A 21,118-nucleotide genomic window follows, 5' to 3' on the forward strand; every position below is an offset into this window, starting at 1 on the left:
TAGGGCAGCACAGATCTGACTTGAGTCTGAGACCTACACCACAGCTCACAGCAACACGGGATCCTTAACCCACTGAGCTAGGCCAGGGATTGAACTTGGGTCCTCATGCATATGAGTCAGATTCATTTCCACTGAGCCACGACAGGAACTCCCTAAATATATTTGTTCATAAACCAGTGGTTCTCCAGACTTTTCAGCAAAGTAAGTGCTAAAGCAAACAAGAGGTAATTGCTCCTTAGTTTTAGAACAGTAGCTTTACAATATATGTAGCTGTTGCAAATTACCTATTTAAATTATATTGCATGTCTTCTTTGGTAATAGAATTTGTTTTGTGAATTTGTGTCAAAACGGAAATAATACTTTGAAATAAATTTGCTTTTTAATCCTTCATCTGTGAATACCTAAATTTTGCAGTGAAGAATTTAAAAAGCTACAAGGATATTCCTATTTGAAATGTAAAATAAGTGACTTAGATTCAATAATTAAGAATTTTCTTAGCACTGTTAAACTTCAGTGTTTAATGCTATTTTATTTTTGCAGATTCTTCTCAAAATATGTTGGTGGCTTGAGAGATGTCATTACCAAGTGGTGATCTATACAGAAGGTAAGTTAGAAAGCTTTAATTGCTATGTCCATGAATTAGCCAACTTTTTTCCCTTTTTTTTCAAGTTTTTTTAAAGTATAATTGACTTAGAAGTTGGTGATAATTTCTGCTCTACAGCAAAGTGATTCAGTTACAGATTCTTTTCCCACAGAGATGATCCCAGAATATTGGGTCGAGTTCCCTGTGCTATACAACAGGTCCCCGTTGGCCAATCATTCCATATTCCTCAGTGTAATTAGCAAACTTTTATAAAACACTTTTCATCAGGGAATAGAATCCTGGGAACGTGGTCTGACTTCACTCCTCACCCTTACCTGCAAGACCTTTCATTGCCATTGGAGAAACACCTCAAGATATGCGGAGGCTGTCAGAGGGGAGAAATGCAAGGGGTACTAGACAACCATAGCACTGGGGACCAGCCCTCCGTGGGGAAGTAGGGAGTAAGAAGTGTTTAGGAAAAAGGCTCAAGCATGGGGGTATTCTCCTTGGGGTGCCAGAGTCAGCTGATTAAGATGAGATCATTCCCGCGTCCATGTTCTCCAGCCAAAAGCCAGCAGGAACACACCTGAGAACAAGTGGAATCTAGAACAAGTTGGGTTTTCTTCCTCATGCCCTGAGTGTCTCAGGAGGAGGATGTTAGAAGAAAGCCCACTGCAGGATTTGGGCTTAGGTTGGTGATTTGAGGGAGAGCCTGAAAGTGGTGGGTCATTTAGATCAGATGCTGAAAGTCAGGGCAATTCTGTGATTCATCTGTCAATGAATGTTATCGAAAGGAGGGAAGATGATGGGTAGGAAAGAGCCATTTCCTGGAAACAAAGTAGCTGTCATTCATTTTAACCAAAAGAATGGAGTGTTTGGTGTTTGGCGGGCGGGGTGGGGGGGGAAGACACAGTGACATTTTTTTTCCTATACTTGGAAAACAATTATGAATTTCCGTCATTTTGTCTCACTTTATCATGCTCTCCAAGTAATCTTAGTTGGTGTTGGTATTCTGTGATGGTTCTTGGTATTATGTCCAGGCTCACTTGTGGATAGCAGCAAGGCTGTTGTTTTCATTTTTGTTTTCCCCTCACAAGGACCAGTGAAGCATGAGGGAGGCTTTTAGCTTGAATTGGAAGACATCCTTCTAGAATGTTAGCAATCAGTGAAAAAGTACAGGTCTTCTAGGCACACCCACTCCATGTATGAAGAAGAAACATGAACAGAAGGAAGCACATTCAGCTCATTGCTGGCTTCCCATGTATTTTCTAAGATGTGTTTAAATGCCTATACTCTCGAAGTTTTATATTTGTTGTATTTTGATGTACCATTCATAAGCGATAAAAACACCAGTCAGATTTCAGTTCATCCCATTCTCCCATAAGGATTGTCTCAGACTGGAGCTGTGGATTCTCTTGGCTTAGGATTTAAACCCCTATCACTCCCCCTCCCAGCTGGATTGATTAGGAAACTGAGGCAGTGATATCGGAGTGGAATGAGAGAAAACCAAGAAGTCATCCATTACAAAAACTGTTCATCAAGTCTGCTCCTAATTGAATACAAAGTGTTTTAATAAGCAAGAATTTAACCACCAGTTGGTGAGCATAATCAGTGGTTGTGCACCCTAGGTGTCTTGATGAGATGCTTCATTTTGCCCAGGATTTTTACTCTCCTGCTTCCTAGGCAAGTCACTATATCCATAAACTTGACTGAATGAGTCCATTTACTTTTTTTCTTCCCTGATCCAAAACACCTTCCAGTAGATTTTTCATATGTATTAAGAAATCAGTAAGTAAACGGCTACCTGTAGAATTTTGCCTCTAAAGCAACAGGATCCTTCCAAAAATCTAATGTAAATACAAAACTGTTGCCTTCTTAACGAAAAGGCATTCTTCTGGGTGCTGTGGGTGCTTCGGTGCACCAGTCCCTGCTAGATGCTGCCTGTGGTCCCCATTGCTTCTGCACACATGGACACACACACCCTGCAGCTCTGATGGCCCTGAAGGGGGCATAGGTTTCTGAATTGTCTTTTAACTGCACTGGTGTTTGCAGGTGAATGGGGGGACATTCACTCACCTCCACGTTATCTCCCTTCTGCCTACAAGCTGAAACTCAGGGCTGATGAGGCCCCTCTGAATTTCAGAGTTTGATGAAACAGATTTTCTAGAGTTGATTCATGGCCCTTCTTCTCCCCGGACAGGCCACATGTGTGCTTTGGCTGACAGTGCCCAGCCCCCAGGGCTATTTTAGATTCTGGTTTGATTCCTTAGAAAAGACGAGGAATCTGGTTCATATCATTGTTTTCCAATATTTCAATCCTCTTGCTCAGTAAAAAGTTCTCTGACATGTGAATTAAATGCATGTTCTAAGGTTCTATAATTTAGATGCATGACAAAGCTTATATAAGTATAACAATTTTAAAAGAATGAGATGAAAAAGCATCCAAATGGAAGTTCTGCTCTTTTCTTCCTGTATCTGAGTGTACTGTCTTCCACTCCAATTGGTGGGCCTGAGAGGTCTCAGTCTGAGAGAACCTTGGTGCCTCTCAGGTGAAGGTGTGGGGGAGGGTGGGGGGAGTGGGGACAAAGCACAGATGCTATCTACAGGGATGGTCGAAGGTGCTTTTGCCTTCAACCCTCAAAATCTGCCTGGATGACCTTGGATGTGTAGGTGAATTCCAGATTCAGGGAAAGGTGTGTTTTTCATGATGGAGTTCTACCCAGAATGAAATGGATCACGCTATATTGCACTGTTTTTCATTTCATAAAAGTTAGTGAATTGAATTTCCTTCTCTTGTTATTCTTTTCCTTTTAAAACATGCCATGAATAAAATAACAAACTGCTGAGAACGGTGCTATGCTCTGACATGTTGTATCCAAGTGGCGAAATGATGTTTTGGGGGGAGGGCGCAGAGAGTAATAGGTGCCATAACCTGGTGGTGGTGGAAGTGATTGCTCTGGGGAGATCACCTGGATGACCCAGGAAAAGGATTCTTTCTCACAGGTTGTATACGTTGTGGCAGCAGCAGCCTTTGGTCTGAGTCCGTTGTGGAAAGCAAGCACATGTGTAGTTTGGTGAACCGTTTTCTGCGTCAGGGTCTCCATTTGTTAGTTAGGTGACCGAACTATAGAAGAGGCTCCAGTCCTATGTTTGGTAATGGCTCTTCTTCCTCCTCCTCCTCGTGTTCCCCTGCACTCCTGCTTCTTCTTCGTCTCCTCGTCTACTTCACCCGAAGTCCCTGGTAACTCCCTAGGCAGCGAAGGCTCTGGGGTGTGGGGGTGATGAGGGCAGTGTCCTCTTTGCCTAAATGGAGAGAAGGAGCAGCACTCATCACTTTGGGCAAGTTGTGGTTCCTACTTAAATTATGGACAAATATTTTAGATGGTGTCCTGGCCAGGGTGTCAGACCCTAGACCTGCCTGTCTGCCCTTCTTGATCTGCTCTCTGCAGTTTTTTTACCAAATAGCCTTGGGTGAACCCTTCCCATTTTGGGTTTTTTTTTTTTTTTTTTTTTTTTGCATTTTAGAGCTGCCCCCGTGGCCTGTGGAGGTTGACAGGCTAGGGGTCAAACTGGAGCTGTAGGTGCTGGCCTACACCACAGCCACAGCAATGCTGGATCCTTAACCCACTGAGCAAGGCCAGGATTGAACCTGAAACCTCATGGTTCCTAGTTAGATTCATTTCCACTGCACCACAGTGGGAACTCCTACAAAAATTTTATTGAAATATAGCTGATTTACAGTGTTGTGTCCCCTTCCAGTTTGAATAGCCCTAAACCTTATGTACTTATTTGTGGGGCAAGGATATCTCATCTGCCTTCCCAAAGTCCCCACCTTTTTTCCTTCTGGGCAATTTCAAGGACACGTAATTGCTTTTCCAGAAAATATGTGTTAGTAATTATTTGCCCTTGCGATCCATTCCAAAAGGGGAATGGTCATAGAACCTAACTAATAACATATTCTTTGCATCACTTATCTAAAAATATTCTGGTCCCCAAATTTAAAAAAAAAAAAGAATTTTAATCATCCAATGCACAGGACTAGCTAAAGCACACGCACACATACACACATGCTTACACCAAAAAGCTGTATCATCCGCATTTCTTGTAGTCAAGATGAGAAGAGGAAATTGTGTTTTCCTATGAAAGATGCTAGCATTTCCTCTATCCTCAACTGTTGTTGAGTTTTACCTTCTTTTTACAGTACCTCTTCTCAAATTTAGTTTTATCTCAAAGATGTGGTTTAGAAATCCCAGTTTAGGAGTTCATCGTGGCTCAGTGGGTTAAGGACCCACTCTAGTCTCTGTGAGGATTCAAGTTCAGTCCCTGGCCTTGCCCAGTGGGTGAAGGGGCTGGCATTGCAGTCAGCTGCAGCGTAGATTACAGGTGTGGCTTGGATCCAGCATTGCTGTGGCTATGCCATAAGTTTCAGCTGCAGCTCCAATTTGACCCCTAGCCTGGAAACTCCCATAGGCCATGAAAGAAAAGAAGAAAAAGAAGGTTTTCCAGCTTAAACTTCCAAAAAGAGAGTGTCATGTTTTGACTGTGAGATGTTGTAGGTGTACAATAACTATGCTATTCTAGTTAGTTTTTTTTTTTTGCTATTTCTTGGGCCGCTGCCGCAGCATATGGAGGTTCCCAGGCTGGGGGTTGAATCGGAGCTGTAGCCCACTAGCCTACGCCAGAGCCACAGCAACGCAGGATCCGAGCCGTGTCTGCAACCTACACCACAGCTCACGGCAACGCAGGATCGTTAACCCACTGAGCAAGGGCAGGGACCGAACCCGCAACCTCATGGTTCCTAGTCGGATTCGTTAACCACGTCGCCACGACAGGAACTATTCTAGTTAGTGAATATTATCAATTAGACATTATTGGACATTGTGGCCACTTTCCATAGGTCTGTGATTCAGTAACATAAGAAAATATCAGAAAGGAAGTACATTTCAAAAAGAATAAAAGCTATGATTTGTAAAATAATTTACCACCTGAATATGTTTTTTTCTTTATTGAAAAATACCCTTCACAGAGCCCTCCCATCAGCTTTGAGAGAAAGGGCCACGATACTGTCACCCCAAAGAGTGACCTGAGAGACTTCACCAGACATACGCTTGACATATGTTCACTATCGAGATTTTCCTGTGTCGAGAGCAACAGACTTTTTATGACCAATGAGAACTATGGAGTCTCAACTGAGCACGGTTTGGAAAGTCTGAGGCAGACAGTGAGACTTCATTAGTCTTATAATAGAAATGCTGATTGAGTGTATACTTTCTTTAACAGATGCTGAAATGCCAATTCTCAAGAAATTTGAGGTAACATATATTGAGTGCCATATTTTCTAAGAGATCAAAATTCTTTGAAGCTCTATATCCTTTTTGTAGCCCTACAATAAATAGAAAATAAATATAAATAAATATAAATTTCCTGAGGCTTGGAAAAATGTGCATGTTTTAGAATGAGAGAAAATGTGAATCCTGCATGGTTCAGAAGTTTAAACTATCACAGCTAAACATTAGGTTTTTTTCATTTTCTAGAGACATGCGTACCACCGTCCAAACATTCTACTATATTTTAAAAGGAGCCAAATGAGCACTATCATTTAATACTAAGCAGTAAGTACAAATACACTAGAGGATGTAATCGAAGTATTACGAAAGTGTGTCTCATTTGTGAGAAACTTCATGTGTTTGATAATATGGCTGCTTTCATTGCAAAATGAAGCCAACCTCACAGAACCTAACACAAGCTCTTCTGTACAGAATCACTTGGCTGCCTGCAAGCTAGCAAAGAGGCGTCAGATGCTTCTCTGCTGCTTCATTTCATCCTGGATCCCACTTGCCATAGGCCTCCCTACCTCAGGTTTCCAAAGGAAAGAAGTCAATTGAGCATAGGAACTTGCCCTTCCCCCCCCCGCCCCCAAATGAAGCATGAGACCCCTGAGGCCATTGGACTGAATGGTAACTGAAACTGGACAAATACTTTGCCTCATTCGATGCCACAGAGTTTGGCTCCTTTTCCAAATTTGTCGTTCTCTCAACTGTGAGTCAGAGCTCAAGCTAGTGAATGCTGGGAAGGAAAGGATTTTGCAGGTTTTCATGAGGAATCTAATTCTTTTTTTTAAGAAGTAATGAATAAATACACAAGAATTTCCTTGGTGTGTGGGGGCCAGCCTCCTTCACTGTCAGTTTGCTGTGTGGCTTGGGATCTGCTCAGGGTCTGTCTCTGGGTGGCTGGCTCAGGCTTTGGTTTGAGGTCCCTCTGTGCTCTTGGTGGAGCACTGGGTGCCTCTGTGTGGACCTCCTGGATCTGTGTGCAGGTCTCAGAGATTTCTCTTCCCTGAGAGTGGCCTCTGTATGAGGTTCCTGTGGGAGTTTTCTCTGTGTGAAGTCTGTATCATCTCTGACAGGTCTCAGTGGGGGTCTCTCAGAGGTCTCTGTGTGAGGTCTGTGTATCATCTCAGAGATCCCTGTCAGAGGTCTCGGTGCAGTCTGTGTATCTTCTCCATGAGATCTCTGTGGGGGTCTGTCAGGGGTCTCTGTGGAGGTCTCTGTATATGATCTCTGAGAGGTCTCTGTGTGGGTCTCTGTGTGGGACTCTTGGTGGCGGGCTTCCCATTGCTGGCTTTCTTATCTTATGGCAGAAGGGCAGAGGGACTTGCCCTTTCTTGTTTCTTGCTGTTCTGTCAGTTTCACTGTCTGTGTCCCTTCTCCTGACAGGAGCCAGCTCCCCCCGTCCCCAGCCCCACCTCTCCCTGCCCCTGAGAGGACACAGCAGCGGCCAGTCTCAGGTCCCGCTCTGGGCCACCCTCTCCTGAGCTCCCGAGGGTGTGCTCTGCTCTGGGTCCCGGCCCCTCCCCTGGTCCGGACTGCGCCATCAGTGCTGTGCCCACCCTGGAGGATGGGGCCCTGAGGCAGGACCTGGCTCCGGGAAGAAACCTGTGCCTGCTCCCCCCTCCTCCTTGGGTCCTGGGCCCACATGTTGGGTCCTGACAGGCATGGGGCAGGGCCCTTCCTGCTATCACCTGGATCAGGTCCCCTCCTGGAGAAGGCCCCTCCACCATGGGCGTGACCATGACACAAAGCACCGAGGGCTCTAGAGAACTGCCCTGGTCCCCCAGCTTCCCATGTGGATGGTGGGGGAGGGGACCCCCTGCGCCCTCCTGCCCTGCAGGTCACTTCTTCCCTACTGTGTGACAAATCCTGTCTGCTGGCCCTTCCCCCTCAGGGCTCTGGAGAGAGCAAGGCTGCTGCCAGGTGACACTTGCTAGAACCCTAGGACAGTCCCTGGCCTCTTAAGTGCCTGGGAGCCGCCCAGGGCCATGTATGTAGGTAAAGGTCACAGACTGCCAGTCTGTCCAGAGCTGCCCATCCTGTAAAAGCTGATGAGATCATGGTGGGGAAGTGACCCGCCCTGTTGAGGCTCTGCTGCCTCCATGAGCCTCCCCCCCACCTCCATGAAGGAGCTACAGGCATCCTTCCTCTGGGCTCTGGGAGCTGGAGGAGCAGGGAGGCTCTGGGGTAGGGCCACCAAGAGCCAACTTCTCCTCTCTGGGCCAGAGATGTGGTGGGACACCAGAGGCTCCTTGATCACTGCACCTTGCCTGCATCCCAGCCTGGGCACCTCTTCCACTTGCCTCCTTCCTGGCACCCCAGCCTGGGGTACAGTTTCCTCCACCAGGTGGTGAGGTGACAGCACACGTGGTCTTGGCCCTGCTTGTCCCCCAGGGGATGTGGGCACTGTGAGCAGGAAGAGTGGACAGGCTCTCAGCAGCCTCAGTGTCCCCCACCCTCCCCCTGCACCCTCACAGCTGGGAGTGCCTGGTCCTCATCCTCGCCGCTGCTCCAGAGCCTGAGAAAGGCAGAGAGAGGGTGACCTCCTGGGCCATCTCCCCCCCAGCTCCCTCAGCCAGAGGAGAGGCTTCCTGGGAGGAGGTCATCTCCCCACCAAGGCCTGGGGGGCAAGGCTACCTGCACCCAGCGCTACCCCCAAATGCCCTCCTTATTCTGACATGGGAACTGGTCTCTGATACTTGTTGGAGCCTGAGGGGAATTTCAGGCTCTGCCACCCACCCCATCCCCTACAGCCACACAAGTTCAAGGTAGACAGAAAGCGGGAGAGGATGGCTGAGCCAGATGCTGGCATGGGGGGGAAGTCTCACAGGTTGCATTCCCCTGCCATGTCCTGAATGTGTCGCTTGCTTCGGTAATTCTGGTATTAGGGGAGCTTCAGGTGCCACGAGGGAACTGGGGGCGAGCATTCCACCCTGGGACCGGCCTCCCTCTATGGCCCTGTCCCTTCTGGAAGCCAAAGCAGACACCTGGGAAAAGTGGACCCTGACCCCATCCCTTCCCCCTGCAGGCACAGACAGAAACCGCCACCTCTTGTGGGAAAAAAACATGTATTTGGGGAAACAATGAACATTATGGTAGGAATAAGCCATTGGCACATAGAAGATGTGCTAGCATGAGGGAGAAACGTGTTTCCTTAGCATGGACGGAATTCTCCTCCCAGGCAAAGCTTGAGGAGCACACCCTGGTTGACCAGCAGATGCACCTTTTGGAGGCGAGCATGTCAGGGGATGGTGCAGGTGGCCTGAGGTACCTGCCACCATTGGTCCCTGCTGGCAGGGTCTGCCTGGGGTCCCCAGGTCCTTGGGTGGGGAGGTCCCCTTGCCAGCCTTGTCTTTGGTGCCCCCACTGTTGAGAGAGCTGGGGTCCTTGGGGGTGGTTTGGTGACCGTGAGCTCGGTTTCTCAACAGTCTTTTCTGTTCAAAGAACATCCGAATCTTCTGGTAGTGGGACTGCCCCGCTGCTGGGGGCTGGAGCTGTTGTGTGTGCTGGTTTAACTCTGAGGGCTGGAGGTCTTGACGAAGCCCGGGTTGCTTTCCAAGGATCTGTCCAATAACAGTTCCAGTCACCTCAGCTTCTGGATGCCCGGATCTACATTTGACTGGTTCCTGGCTTGGAGCAGTGAGTGATACAGGCTTGCCTTTCTGAAGGACTGTTTCTGTTCCTTTACCTTTTTGATGGGGACTTACATGCTGCAGAAAGTGCTTCATCCTTCTTCTGAAGGAGCTTTCAGGTAAAATGTGTTCCTCCCTTGGTGAGAACGGGAGGTCTTTGCTCCCAAGGGACTCTCCTCTTTCCTTGACCTTGGGAGGATGGCTCACAGCATTGGCTTGGGAAGCCCTTAGTCCTGAAAACTTTTCTTCATACGCTTCTGATTGGAGCTTCGTAAATCCCCTCCGCTCATCAGTTGGGGCAAACCTCTCTCTCCAGCTCGCTCTTTGTTTATGTGCTTTTGGCTTGGGCCTCTTGAAGCCCTGCCACTCCTTATCTGGGGCAAACATCTCTCTCTGGCTGTTTGTTTCATCGTCATCTTCTGGTAGGAGCCACTCACAGACCTCCTCATCATCTGAGGCCATCTGGCCCTTACATGGGTCTCTCACTTTTGGGTTTGGGGGTTGCTGTGGTCTCTGGCTGCTCTTTGAGTTTTTGTGCTCTTCAGGTTGGAGCCTCTTAAATCCCCTCCACTCATCAGTTGGGGCAAACCTCTCTCTCCAGCTCTTTCTTTCTTTATGTGCTTTTGGCTTGGGCCTCTTGAAGCCCTGCCACTCCTTATCTGGGGCAAACATCTCTCTCTGGCTGTTTGTTTCGTCATCATCTTCTGGTAGGAGCCACTTGCAGACCTCCTCATCATCTGAGGCCATCTGGCCCTTACATGGGTTCCTCACTTTTGGGTTTGGCGGTTGCTGTGGTCTCTGGCTGCTCTTTGAGTTTTTGTGCTCTTCAGGTTGGAGCCTCTTAAATCCCCTCCACTCATCAGTTGGGGCAAGCCTCACACCCTGGCTATTGTATGGGTCCCTACGTTTTGGTTTTATGGATTTCTGCTGCCCTTGGCTGCTCTCTTCGATCCCTTTGAGGTCAGCCACGAGCCCTGGGCTGGAAACCTTGGCTTTGGAGTGTTCCCTGGGTTTCTGGGTGGCTGAGGGGGAAAAGGTAGACCTTGGAAGGGGTGAGGGCTGAGCCCTACTTGGCTTGAGATGTATAGGTTCAAAGGCCTGGGTAGGAAAGTCCCACATGTGCCTTACCCGAAAGCTCATAATATGTACTTCCAGCATCTGTTGAATGCCAGGATTAAGAACAGACATCTCCCTGGAGGTGTTTACATATGGCTTCCAGTACTTCCAGGATGCTGGAGTTTGGCTTTTCTTGACACTGTGGCACTTAGGAAGAGACTGATTGACAGCAAGCCAGGATTGCTGTACAGTCACAGGGATCAAACCCTTATGAATCTCCTCCACCTTTTTCCTCAGGTGGACTTTGAGGGTTGTTTCTAGATGTCTTCTATCTGGGACCCTGGGGAAACACTTTGCAGAGTCCCTCTGTAAGGACCTTTCTGCCCCCATGTCAGAGGTCCTTTCCAGAAACGTGTCTGGGAGGCTGGCCCTGAGGAGGTATTTTGAGACCCTCCTGAGACACGGCTCTAGAGCCTCGAGGAAGTCCTTGCCTCGTTCGTTGGTCATTTGGCATCTCCGCGGGGATCTGGTAGGGCTCCTGGCCCTTGTCTTGTATGGGCCCAGGCCACTACTGGCTGTGAGGGGAGAGGGCTGCCTGGGTTCTTCTTGGCCCTGTGCAGGCTGCATGTCTACCAGTGGGCACTGAGATGGATTTATTGCCAGAGACAGTGGGATCCCGAGAGGCAGGCCCCTGTCTCTTTGATTTTGGGTGGTCCTCTTTTGCAGCTGTTGCTTCTGCAGCCAGGGGCATGCCAGAGGTTGCATTTCAGCTGGGGTGAAATAGAGTGCCTTTTTCTGGAATGTTGGGCAATATAGCCCAAGGGTCCCCAGCTGGGGTGGAGCAGAAGGTGGTCTGAACAGGAGAGACAGTGGGAGGAAGGGCTGGGCCTGGGTCTGAGGCAGGAAGAGGGCCTGGGACTGAGGCAAGATTTGAGTGGAAGGCTGGGGTTGGGCCTCAGGGCAGGGCAAGAAAGAGTCCTGGGAAAAACCTCCAGATATTCTCAGTGGAATGGGTTCTGGAAAGCCACTAGAAATGCCATAGAGTAAAATGGGGGGAGCCTGTAGTTGAGAAGAGCTCCAAGGGACAAAAGCAGTAGTCACCAATGCCTTGCTGTGCAGAGAGGGGAGACCCCAGAAGAGCTGGCTGTATGTGCACTCGACGTAGTCCCTCAAGACCTCGGGGTATAAGAACTGCTGAGGACCAGGCAGCAGCTCTGCTTTGTCTTTGATGTTCCCGAACGATGGAAGGGTTGTAGCCTCCTGCTGCCGACTCAGTGGTGTCCACATCATCCCTAAAGAGCTCAGGGGGTAGGCTGAGCTGCTTTGTGTTGAAAATGACCCCTCTTTTTCTCGCTCTTTGTGAAACTTCAGGTCCAGCCTCTTGGGGATGAGGATGTCCAGCAGCCTCTGGCTAGGCGGGCTGACAAGCGAGGGGCCGCTCGTCTCTGCCCAGCTGTGTGTGGGGCTTTCCCAGTTGGAGGCCTCCTCCGGTGAGGTGGGCTCTTGCTGGGCCTCCCACTTGGGTGAGGTGGGGAAGAACAAGGCCTTGGTGGTCTCCCACCAGCAGGAGAGGAATGCCATGGGACGGCTGGCGAGGCCAAGACTCCAGATGGCTGGGATGGCAGATGCCCCAAAGGAGTTACCTGGAGGTGAGGAAGTTGTGGCAGGACCCTGCAGGATGCTCTTGATGTTGCATTGGTCTTGCGGGTCTGCTGCCAGGATGGAGGCCAGAGGGGTCAGAGGAGCCGGGGAAGCTGATAGGGCCATGGTGGGAACAGCCTCTTGTGCAGGCTCCCTGCACGGCTGCTGGGCTCCAGCGGGCACTGCTTGGCACACCTCGCCAAGGGGGTCCGGACGTGAGTGGCGGTGAAAGCGGCCCCTGTCAGGGCCTCTGCGCAGGTGGCTGCAGGAGACAAGAGGCACAAGCTCTAGGCAAGAGCCGACGGGGCCCGGCAGGGGTAGGCACCTGCGGCCATGGCCCCCCACAGCCCCCACGTGGACTTGACAGTGCAACCTGCTGTCCCTCCCCTTGGGGCTTGAGATGAACCCCGCTGCCATGGCTCCCCCTCCCGGGTCATCCCCAGGCTGCCTGCAGCCTTGGGGTCCCAGCCTGGGCCCTGGAAGGAAGGAGACCCCAGGAGAGAAAGGAAAGATTCTTTACCTTTGCAGACGTGCCATCAGGCCCCGAACACGTCCCGGCTGTTGCAGGCAGTCTCTGCAGGCTGGAAATCAGGACACTGGGTCATGGTGGTGAAGGCAGGGGCATGAGGGTTTTACAGGAGGCTGGTGCCTTTAGGGGACACTTTTGGGAGACTGGCGCCCAAGCACCAGCGTCCAAAGCCACATGGATCCTGACAATGATGGAGAAGCTCCCAGACAGTTTTCTCATTGGCAAAGTGCTTCCATATCTATTACCCCTGGCTGCCCTCACAACTACCCTGGGGGTGCGGGGGTTGGGGGGGCAGGGAGACCTCACAGAGGAATCCCGGCCATGTGAAACCACTTGTTCTCAGTCCAACCTGGAGGGTCCACCTCCCAATCCGGGTACTCGTGGTCCAAGACAGCCCACACGCCCCTGCTGGGTCAGGCCCTTTCCCAGGCTCCTCCCAGCTTCATTCCACAAAAGGACCTGGTTCCTGCTTTCCTTTCCTGAGGGTTCTGTTCCCTGCCACTGGCATCCTTAGAGACCACGGAGCTGGTCCCTCAGGGCTGGGAGAGATGGAAGCAGACTCTCAGGGCGCACAGGGCTGAACGTGGAAGCTTACCTTTCAAAGCGCTCTGTCTCATGCTCCTCCTCCTCCTCCTCCCCAGAGGCTCCATTTGTTTCTGAGAAACAGAAAAAAAAAAGAAAAAAGAAAAGAAAGAGGGGCTGGTTCCCACTTCTCACTCTGCCTTCTCTAAAGCCTCAGACACTCAAGACTCTCCACGACCAGGCATACTAGGACTTTCTCCGTGGAACTCATGGAGCTCTGTGGGTTTTCTTTTCTTTCACTCATTTTTCCAGCAGATACAAGTGTTCTGTGTTCCTTCATTGAGGAACACAAGGAAGGCTTTTCTTTGAGATCTACTCTGGATTTCTTGCGTCACTGTTCCTCTGCTCAAGAAACACACCTTGTCGGGTCTCTGCTCCCCGAGGTGGGGCCCCACCCGCTCAGAGGCTCCCAGGGCCTCAGCCCTGCCCTCAGACGAGCCCTTGTTCAAGACCCTTGTTCGTGGCTGGTGAACCAGTGCTCAGGGGCTTGACCTGTGGCTGAGATGGAACTCTTAGTATCCAGTCCTTGGCCTGCTGGTCACTGCATTTGGGACGAGCCCTGGAGCCCTCTCCCCTCCTGGGACACCTGGTCTGAGATCTTTGGCCAGAAATCCCAGCGCCCACTCTATCCCCTGTCAGGCCTGGCTTGTCCCTAGAGGGATGGTGTGTGTTGTTTCATGATCCTAGATGTCCTCTTCTTTCCCATCTCAGGAGACTCTCTAGTTGCTTCCGAAAAGTGAAAGTCATAATAGGAAAGAGAGACTCATGTGCTCTTGGGTCTGGGCCCCGGGTTCCTTACCTTCCTGATGCTCCCGTGTGTCCTGGGTGGTAGTGAGGACGGATCACTCCTGAGGTAGGGGAGTAGTAGGAAGCAGAGCCCCAGTCCACACACCAAGGCGAGGATGGTTTCATCCACCCAGGAGGCAGGACTGGGGCGCCACCAAGGAGCACCCATACTGTTCACAAAAGAGCTGAGATTCTTCATCTCTTCACAACACTTTCACAGGAGATAGCACTGTTACCCTCAGGTAACTGAGCCCTGTGAATGACCTGGCAGTTAAAGCCCCAGGCTCATATCACAGAACTGCAGCCACATCACAAAGGGCTCTTGAGGGCAGGGGAGGGGACAGGAGAGGAGGAGGCTGGGCCAGCGCCCCTCCCCTGCCACCCAGCCCCTCAGCTCTCTCCTTCCAGCCTCTTGGGCCTTCTAGACCTCAAGCAATTTTCTGATCATTACACCTGAAAGCCAGGTATTTCCTGGTTCCACAGGTCTCTTGGAGATCTTGTCTTGAACCCACCTATTTCTTAGCCTTTGAAAGTCTGATCCTCTCCCAGGCATTTGGCTGTTTCCCAGGGACACATATATAAACTGTCAGCATCTCCTCTGTCCACAACTTCACCCTTTTTTTCACCTCACCTGTTTACATAGAAGTTGTACTTCCTCAGCAGATTTCAATGATACCACACAGTGTTATCAGCTCACGTTGTACATTAGATCCCGAAACCTTCATTTCATAATGAAGCCTGTGTCAGGGAGCAACCGTTAGGGAGTGTCCTTATGGCCCTGCTCAGCCACTGGTGGGCATTGCGGTGGGCCCTTCCCCCAAGCAAGCGACAGGGAGTGACCATGGGCCCCTCCCCCTCCCCCTCGCTCTGGATAAGCGGAGCCTGAATTGGGACCGAGGCAAGATGGGTTTTTGAGACAGGAGCCTGCCATCTTGTCAGTCTGCCAGCTTTCCGATTAAAGTTGCTGTTCCTTGTCCCAACAACTTGTCTCCAAATTTATTGGCTTGTCGAGCGGCACACAGAGGAGACTTGGGTTGGGTGTCATCTGTACCCTGTTCCTGGCCTCTTATTTCCTTCAACCCCTGCCCGTGGCAGCCACCTCTCTGTTTCTATGAGTCTGACTTTTTTCTTTGTAGGTTTCACATGAAGTGCTAATGGGCTGTTTTTGTCTTTGTCTGGCTTATTTCCCTTAGCAGGATGTCCTTTAGATTCATCCACATGGTTGCAAATCTTGTCTGTTTTTCCCATGTGGTAAGTTTTTGACTTTCCTCAACCCAGAAATAGAATTTTATTGGATCCTGACTTAATGTTGAATATTTAATTTGTGATTGTTTCCATCCACCTTTGCCATTTTCACTCAGAATAACTGACACAAAAATTCAAATAAATGATTTATTACTTAAAATTTACAATACTGAAAAGATAAGTAATTAAACATCTAAATGATATGGTTTGTGTTAGTAACATTTACACTTCTGAAGTTAGAAAATCTTCACAAAGGCATATGGGACATGCTGGACACATACAAACACACACCCATACACATTTGACACACCAGTGCAGTCATTTCAAATCTAAAAGTTAAACGTGTCCTCGTGTTCTTTAAATTTTGTTGTGTGTATGGTCTTGACCACATTTCTTCTTATTCTGACCAGAATGGACAGTCTCCATTCTTCAAAGTCTAGAAACCTGTGTGGCACACCCAGAAGCTAGGAATGGTTTAATGGAACTCAAATTCTAATCTTAGAGTGGACACTGGGGCTGGAGGCCCAGGGCCTGGGTTTGAGTCCTCTTAAGTAGCCTTTTCTGCCATCACCAGTGTGTTCTGCGCACAGTCTCTTCTTCAGAGTATGCATTGCCTTCCCGCCTCTACCCTTCACACTCCTGGAGCCTCACATCTTGCTGGTACTGTATAGAAAGGGTACTTTGATTCTTATAGGAAATTCCCTTGTGATATCATTGGACATCCCTTTTGGCAGGTGGAATTGGGTATTCATTTAGGGATTGTACTTTTTAATCACCACCTGGTGAGTTTTTCTTTATGTGTGAACTATTCCTTGGGCTGTACTGTCATGTTCATGTTCAAGAACACATGTTTGGCATCTCCTGTTGCTCTTGATTCAGTGTCTTCCCCCTTTATGACATTGTCTGTGGGGCATTACGGTCCCCAGTGTGGGCAACTAGGGTACCTGAGCAGTGTGGAGGGTCCTTCATTGGAACGAGTAGCATCAGTGGAGATCATGGTGGCTCCTGATTTCTGCTTCGTTTGCAAGGGCACTTGTGATGAAGATGTGGGTCTCCTCTTGACCGAGAAGATCAGGCTTAGGCACGCAAGCAATCCACTTCCAATATGCTTCTGTGGGATAATAGACTGTATATTGGTCTCTGCCACCAGTGCCTGGCACAGAGCTCCTGAAACCCGTGTAATTTCCTAGGTGATAGGTGTGTCTTACTGTTCTCATGAGGTGAGTGTGGGTGGGCTTCTGCATGGCTTCAGCATGAGGGCTGGTCAGAAGAAGACCAAGCCATGATGGAGGCTTGAAAGTTTCAGCCCCCGCCCCATTCTCTTGAGAAGGGAGAAGGACTGAAAAGAGAGATGATGGTTGATCATGCTGAAATGAGGAAGGCCCCCTTGAAAAAAATCCCAAAGTACCGAACTCAGCTTCCAGGTGGATGAATACATGCACATTCTGGGAGGGTGACGTAGCCCCACCTCCATGGGGATAGAAACTCCTGAGCTTGAAGCCCTCTCAGGCATCACACTGTGTCTCTCTTCATCCTGGTGTTCATTTGGATCTTTTGTCATATCCTTTAATAAGCTGGTAAATAGAAGTATTTCCTTGAATTCTGTGTGCACCTTTAGCAAATTAATGGAGAAGGGCGTCTTGGGCATCATTTCCTGAGTACAAATGATTAATTCTGTGACCTTCGGTACATAGGAATGCTTGGACATTCAACTTTGTAGTTATTGGATCATTTCATATACACAAACTTATAGATTATGGAAAGACAATCTTTTAATTGATAAAAAGATAGTCTTGGTTTTACCAAAAGGGGTCTTGTGTATTTTGCCCTTAGTACTCCATGCTGGAATATTTGCTTCCAATTTATGCAAATTTTTGATCATGGAATGACTTACGGCATAGGTAATTTGTAGTAGTCACCAAAATCATGTTAATGTCTTTGCTCTTCCAATGATATAGGTTGTCATTGGATCTGAAGACAACGTAAGTGTTTCCTTTAGTATCAAAATCTTCTCATTTTCACTATGCTGTATTTTGCTGATGATATTTTTCTGAGTTAGGTATCTGTTTATTTGGGAAATGTGACTTTTCCTGCAATGAAAGGTTCCTGGCCCTGTTAACAGATATGCCATGACCTCCTCCACAGTCTTCCAGTTTGCCCCTTTCTTTGGTCTCAGCATCCTCTGCTGTGAAACCCAGTGCTGATGTCTGGATTGCAACACATTTAATTCTAGCAAGAGGAAAGGAATGCAAGAGGATGAGGGACCTCTAGCCATGCTAGCAATGAGGAAATGAAAGTTCCTGGGGAAATGGGAATGGACGCAAAAGCCATTAAAGAAAGTTTCTTTCACAAGGGCAAGGTTGTTTTCACCTTCAAAAAAAAGCAATGATGATTACATATCATATGAATAAACTAAAGAAGAACACTCCAGTGATCACCTCAGTATCTGCAGAAAAGAATTTGGTGTAATTCAGGATCTGAAACGTCTTAGTTTTCTGTTGCATTATCTTCTTGAGCATTTGAATTTGGTTTCTTCTATTTAACAAACTCGAAAACCTAATCCTGTTCAGCGTTTGTTCTAGGTTTCCACGTCCATTTTTATGAAGCCCTTAGGACATGTTTTTTAAGATATAAATCAATAAGAAAAGTCTTAAGGAGTTCCTGTTGTGGCTCCGCAGGTTCCAAACCAGAGTCGTAACCATGAGGATGCAGGTTCAGTCCCTGGCCTTGCTTAGTGGGTTAAGGATCTGGAGATGCTGTGAGCTGTGGTATATGTCACAGATGTGCCTTGGGTCCTGCATTGCTGTGGCTGTGGTGTAGGCTGGCAGCTGCAGCTCCGATTAGACCCCTAGCCTGGGAATCTCCCTAAGCTGCAGGTACGGCCCCAAGAAGAAAAAAAAGGGAGGGGGCAGAAAACTCTTCCAGAAAACCTAATCCTACTAGAATTGTGTGTATCATAAAGAGGAACCCTGGTATTAAAGACCCCCTAAAAAGGTAGCCACATTACATTGGGTTATTTACCTGACATATGTGATGATTTCTATCTCTGTAATAATAACAGACAAAATATATAGGAATTGCCTGATGCTCAATTTTAAGGTGAATTTCAGAAAAACTCCCCTTCTCTCCTACTGAATCATTACTTATTTCAGTAGAATCTAGAAAAGCGACCAGAAGGCCATTCATATACCATACATTTTCTCTCCCTTTCGAGTTCTGATGAGTTTTTGTATGATGTAATGTTGTGATGACGTTCAGTTGAGAAACTTAAGTGTCTTGTTTTTTGACAAGTCATTTGGGTCAAAATCAACCATAAGGTTTTGTTAATTTTATTAATTCAAGTGGTCAACAGATTATCGGATTCATTCAGATAATATACTCCATAGCTGTGGATCTCTTTCTAATTAGTGTTCTCTAAAGAGAAAGATGAAGAGAACTTTTTACAATTTAAATGTCATTGGTCTCCTGTCAGAATACCTTTTTATAGTGTTTTATTATACAAGATGGTCCATTTCCATCTTATGTCCTCAGTTCCTCACCAGGTGCATTGGGTAATGGATTTTTCCTCAGCTCAAATCTATAACAATGGTATTAGGTCTACTATCTCTGACCTATTTTGACCTTTGGTCTTCTTTGAGTCCTAAATGTATGTTGCACTTCTTTCTAAGATCCTAGGAGGTGTGGCCATTTGAAAAGCCTTGATTTTTTCAATTTTAATTTTTATTTTTGTGTGTGTTTTAGGGCCACACCTGCAGCATATGGAGGTTCACAGTCTAGGGGTCTAATTGAAGCTACAGCCGCCAGCCTACACCACAGCCACAGCAATGCCTGACCTGAGCTGCCTCTGTGACCTATACCACAGCTCAAGGCAACACCGGATCATTGACCCACTGAGTGAGACCAGAGATCGAACCTGCAACCTCATGGTTCCTAGTCGGATTCGTTTCCGCTGCACCAGGACGGGAACTCCAGAAGGACATTTGCTTAAGACTAAAACGCTTTAGTAATTTGGAGACTCTGATTTCAGTCGTGAGGTTTCCCAGCTTCGGCTTGGGACCCCCATATAAGACAGGGGTATAACTGGTCTAAGATCCACAGTGTGGGGACACACTTGACCCTGGATCTCAGGGCACCCAAGGCCCTGGAATGAGCATTTCTCTGGCATTTCTATCCAGCCACACTAGACAGTTTACTTGATTAAAAAGTCACAGGGGCTGGGGGATCGGGCTGGCAAGGCACCCTGATGATGCACTCTCCAGCTCTAACAGCCTCTGGGTCTCTAAGACCTCCCCCTGCACCTGTGCAACCTGGACCCCACCTCTTCCCTTCCACCTTCACAAGCCTCATCCCCAAATCCTGGAACCTCTAGGTCTTGGCCAGGGAACGAGCAGCAGGCTCTGCCGTGGACCTCACGTGGCCTGGAGGTTTGCTGAGAGCTGTGTTCTTGTGGCAGAGGCATAAGCATGATGTCTCAGGATGCCCTCTGACCTGGCGGGACCCTGCAATGCCCACGTCTGGCCAGGACCTCGCCCGAGGTAGGTGGGTGGGGGATCAGTGTTGCTGCCCTGTGGTCTGAGGGCATGTGTATCTAAGACCCATTAGGAGCTAGTGCATGGCTGGTATGGGGACCATGAGTCTGGCCCTGCCTGCTGCCTTGCGGGGGTAACGGGGTCACAGTGGGAGGAAAAGTTCCATGATAGTGCTGGCGGTGGGCTGGAGGAGAGGTGGTCTGAAGGGCAGCTCTGCTCTGGCTCTGGCATTGCTGTGATCTTTTCCTGCTGTATAATCTGTGACCTTGGGCTGAAGAAGTAACCTGCGGGAGAGTCAGGTCAGTGGTCTGAAAAGGAGGCTGTGAATGATGTCTGCCTTATGGCATTTATCTGAGTATTCGATGTGCTGTCTTTTTTTTTAGTTTTTTCTTTTCAGCTTCAGCTTGTAGGGGCTCAATGTGGAATCTTGGTTCCCAGGCCAGGGATTGGATGCCGGTGGTGAAATTACAAAAAAGCCCAGCAGGGAGCTCCAGGTACGGTGTCACACAGGAGTCAGCAATGTGTCAGGTACTAAGCCCCCAAAAGTGTTAACTGCTGTTGCATGTAGATGACCCTTTCTTCTTTTCATGGGGTGGTTTACATAGGCCTCAGGACTCTCTCCCCATATGGGTATGGGCACCTATATTAAACATGAAGAGCAGAAACCTCTGAGTCTCAGGATGGTGAGGTGGTCCTGAGTTTCAGAGGGCAGGTGAATTCTTCAGGCTCATCCAGGTTGGGACAGAGCCAGGAGTGGAACAGGGCATTCAGACTGTCCAGTCATCAGAAGAATCTCATCAGGAGTCCCTTTTGAGAAACTGTAACCCACTTAAAAGAAAAAAAGAGAACAATTTGAAAATTGTCTCAAAGGACCCCATATTTTTTTTCTGGACTTCCCATGGTTTCCGTTATTCAAGGAGTAAACAGTTTGCCTGGTAAATAGATTTAAAAAATGCAGCCTGTGTCTTTTTTCTGCATTCATGTCAATGAAATAGTGTCATCCTCTGGTGTCTTAAGCATCTGTTGTTAGTTTTTTGTTTGTATTGTTTCAGTTAATGGAGAAGCTGATTTTTACTCAATGAGCCGTGATCATTTCAAAGTGGAAAATAGACAGCACTTCCAGTGGGTCCTTCCCTTGCTTGTTCAGGATTTAGAGAGAGGAGGTAGGGAGGCTGCTCCTTGGCTGGGTTGCTGAGGTGATTGGG

General features: G+C 48.3%; 1 protein-coding gene and 1 long non-coding RNA gene across 3 annotated transcripts; one reads left to right on the top strand and one right to left on the bottom strand.

Annotated features, from left to right (window-relative positions):
• Positions 1-202: 202 nt before the first annotated feature.
• Positions 203-20,456, top strand: LOC125127764 (uncharacterized). Of its 2 annotated transcripts, XR_007135053.1 has the most exons (6): positions 203-224; positions 541-604; positions 5,864-5,895; positions 17,343-17,366; positions 19,754-19,919; positions 20,311-20,456. It is a non-coding gene; the product is annotated as an uncharacterized LOC125127764 (long non-coding RNA). The 2 variants fall into 2 exon arrangements; XR_007135052.1 differs by lacking the exon at positions 20,311-20,456 and having other exon boundaries at positions 19,754-19,960.
• LOC125127763 (spermatogenesis-associated protein 31E1-like) lies at positions 8,963-13,415 on the bottom strand. Its single transcript, XM_047781268.1, has 3 exons — positions 13,367-13,415; positions 12,763-12,823; positions 8,963-12,504 (listed from the first exon to the last, which is right to left on the bottom strand). The coding sequence occupies exons 1-3, from the start codon at positions 13,386-13,388 to the stop codon at positions 9,042-9,044; spliced, it is 3,546 nt and encodes a 1,181-aa protein (XP_047637224.1). The 5' UTR covers positions 13,389-13,415; the 3' UTR covers positions 8,963-9,041.
• Positions 20,457-21,118: the final 662 nt, after the last annotated feature.

Source organism: Phacochoerus africanus, chromosome 5 (assembly GCF_016906955.1).
Source record: "Phacochoerus africanus isolate WHEZ1 chromosome 5, ROS_Pafr_v1, whole genome shotgun sequence".
Classification (NCBI taxonomy): domain Eukaryota; kingdom Metazoa; phylum Chordata; class Mammalia; order Artiodactyla; family Suidae; genus Phacochoerus; species Phacochoerus africanus.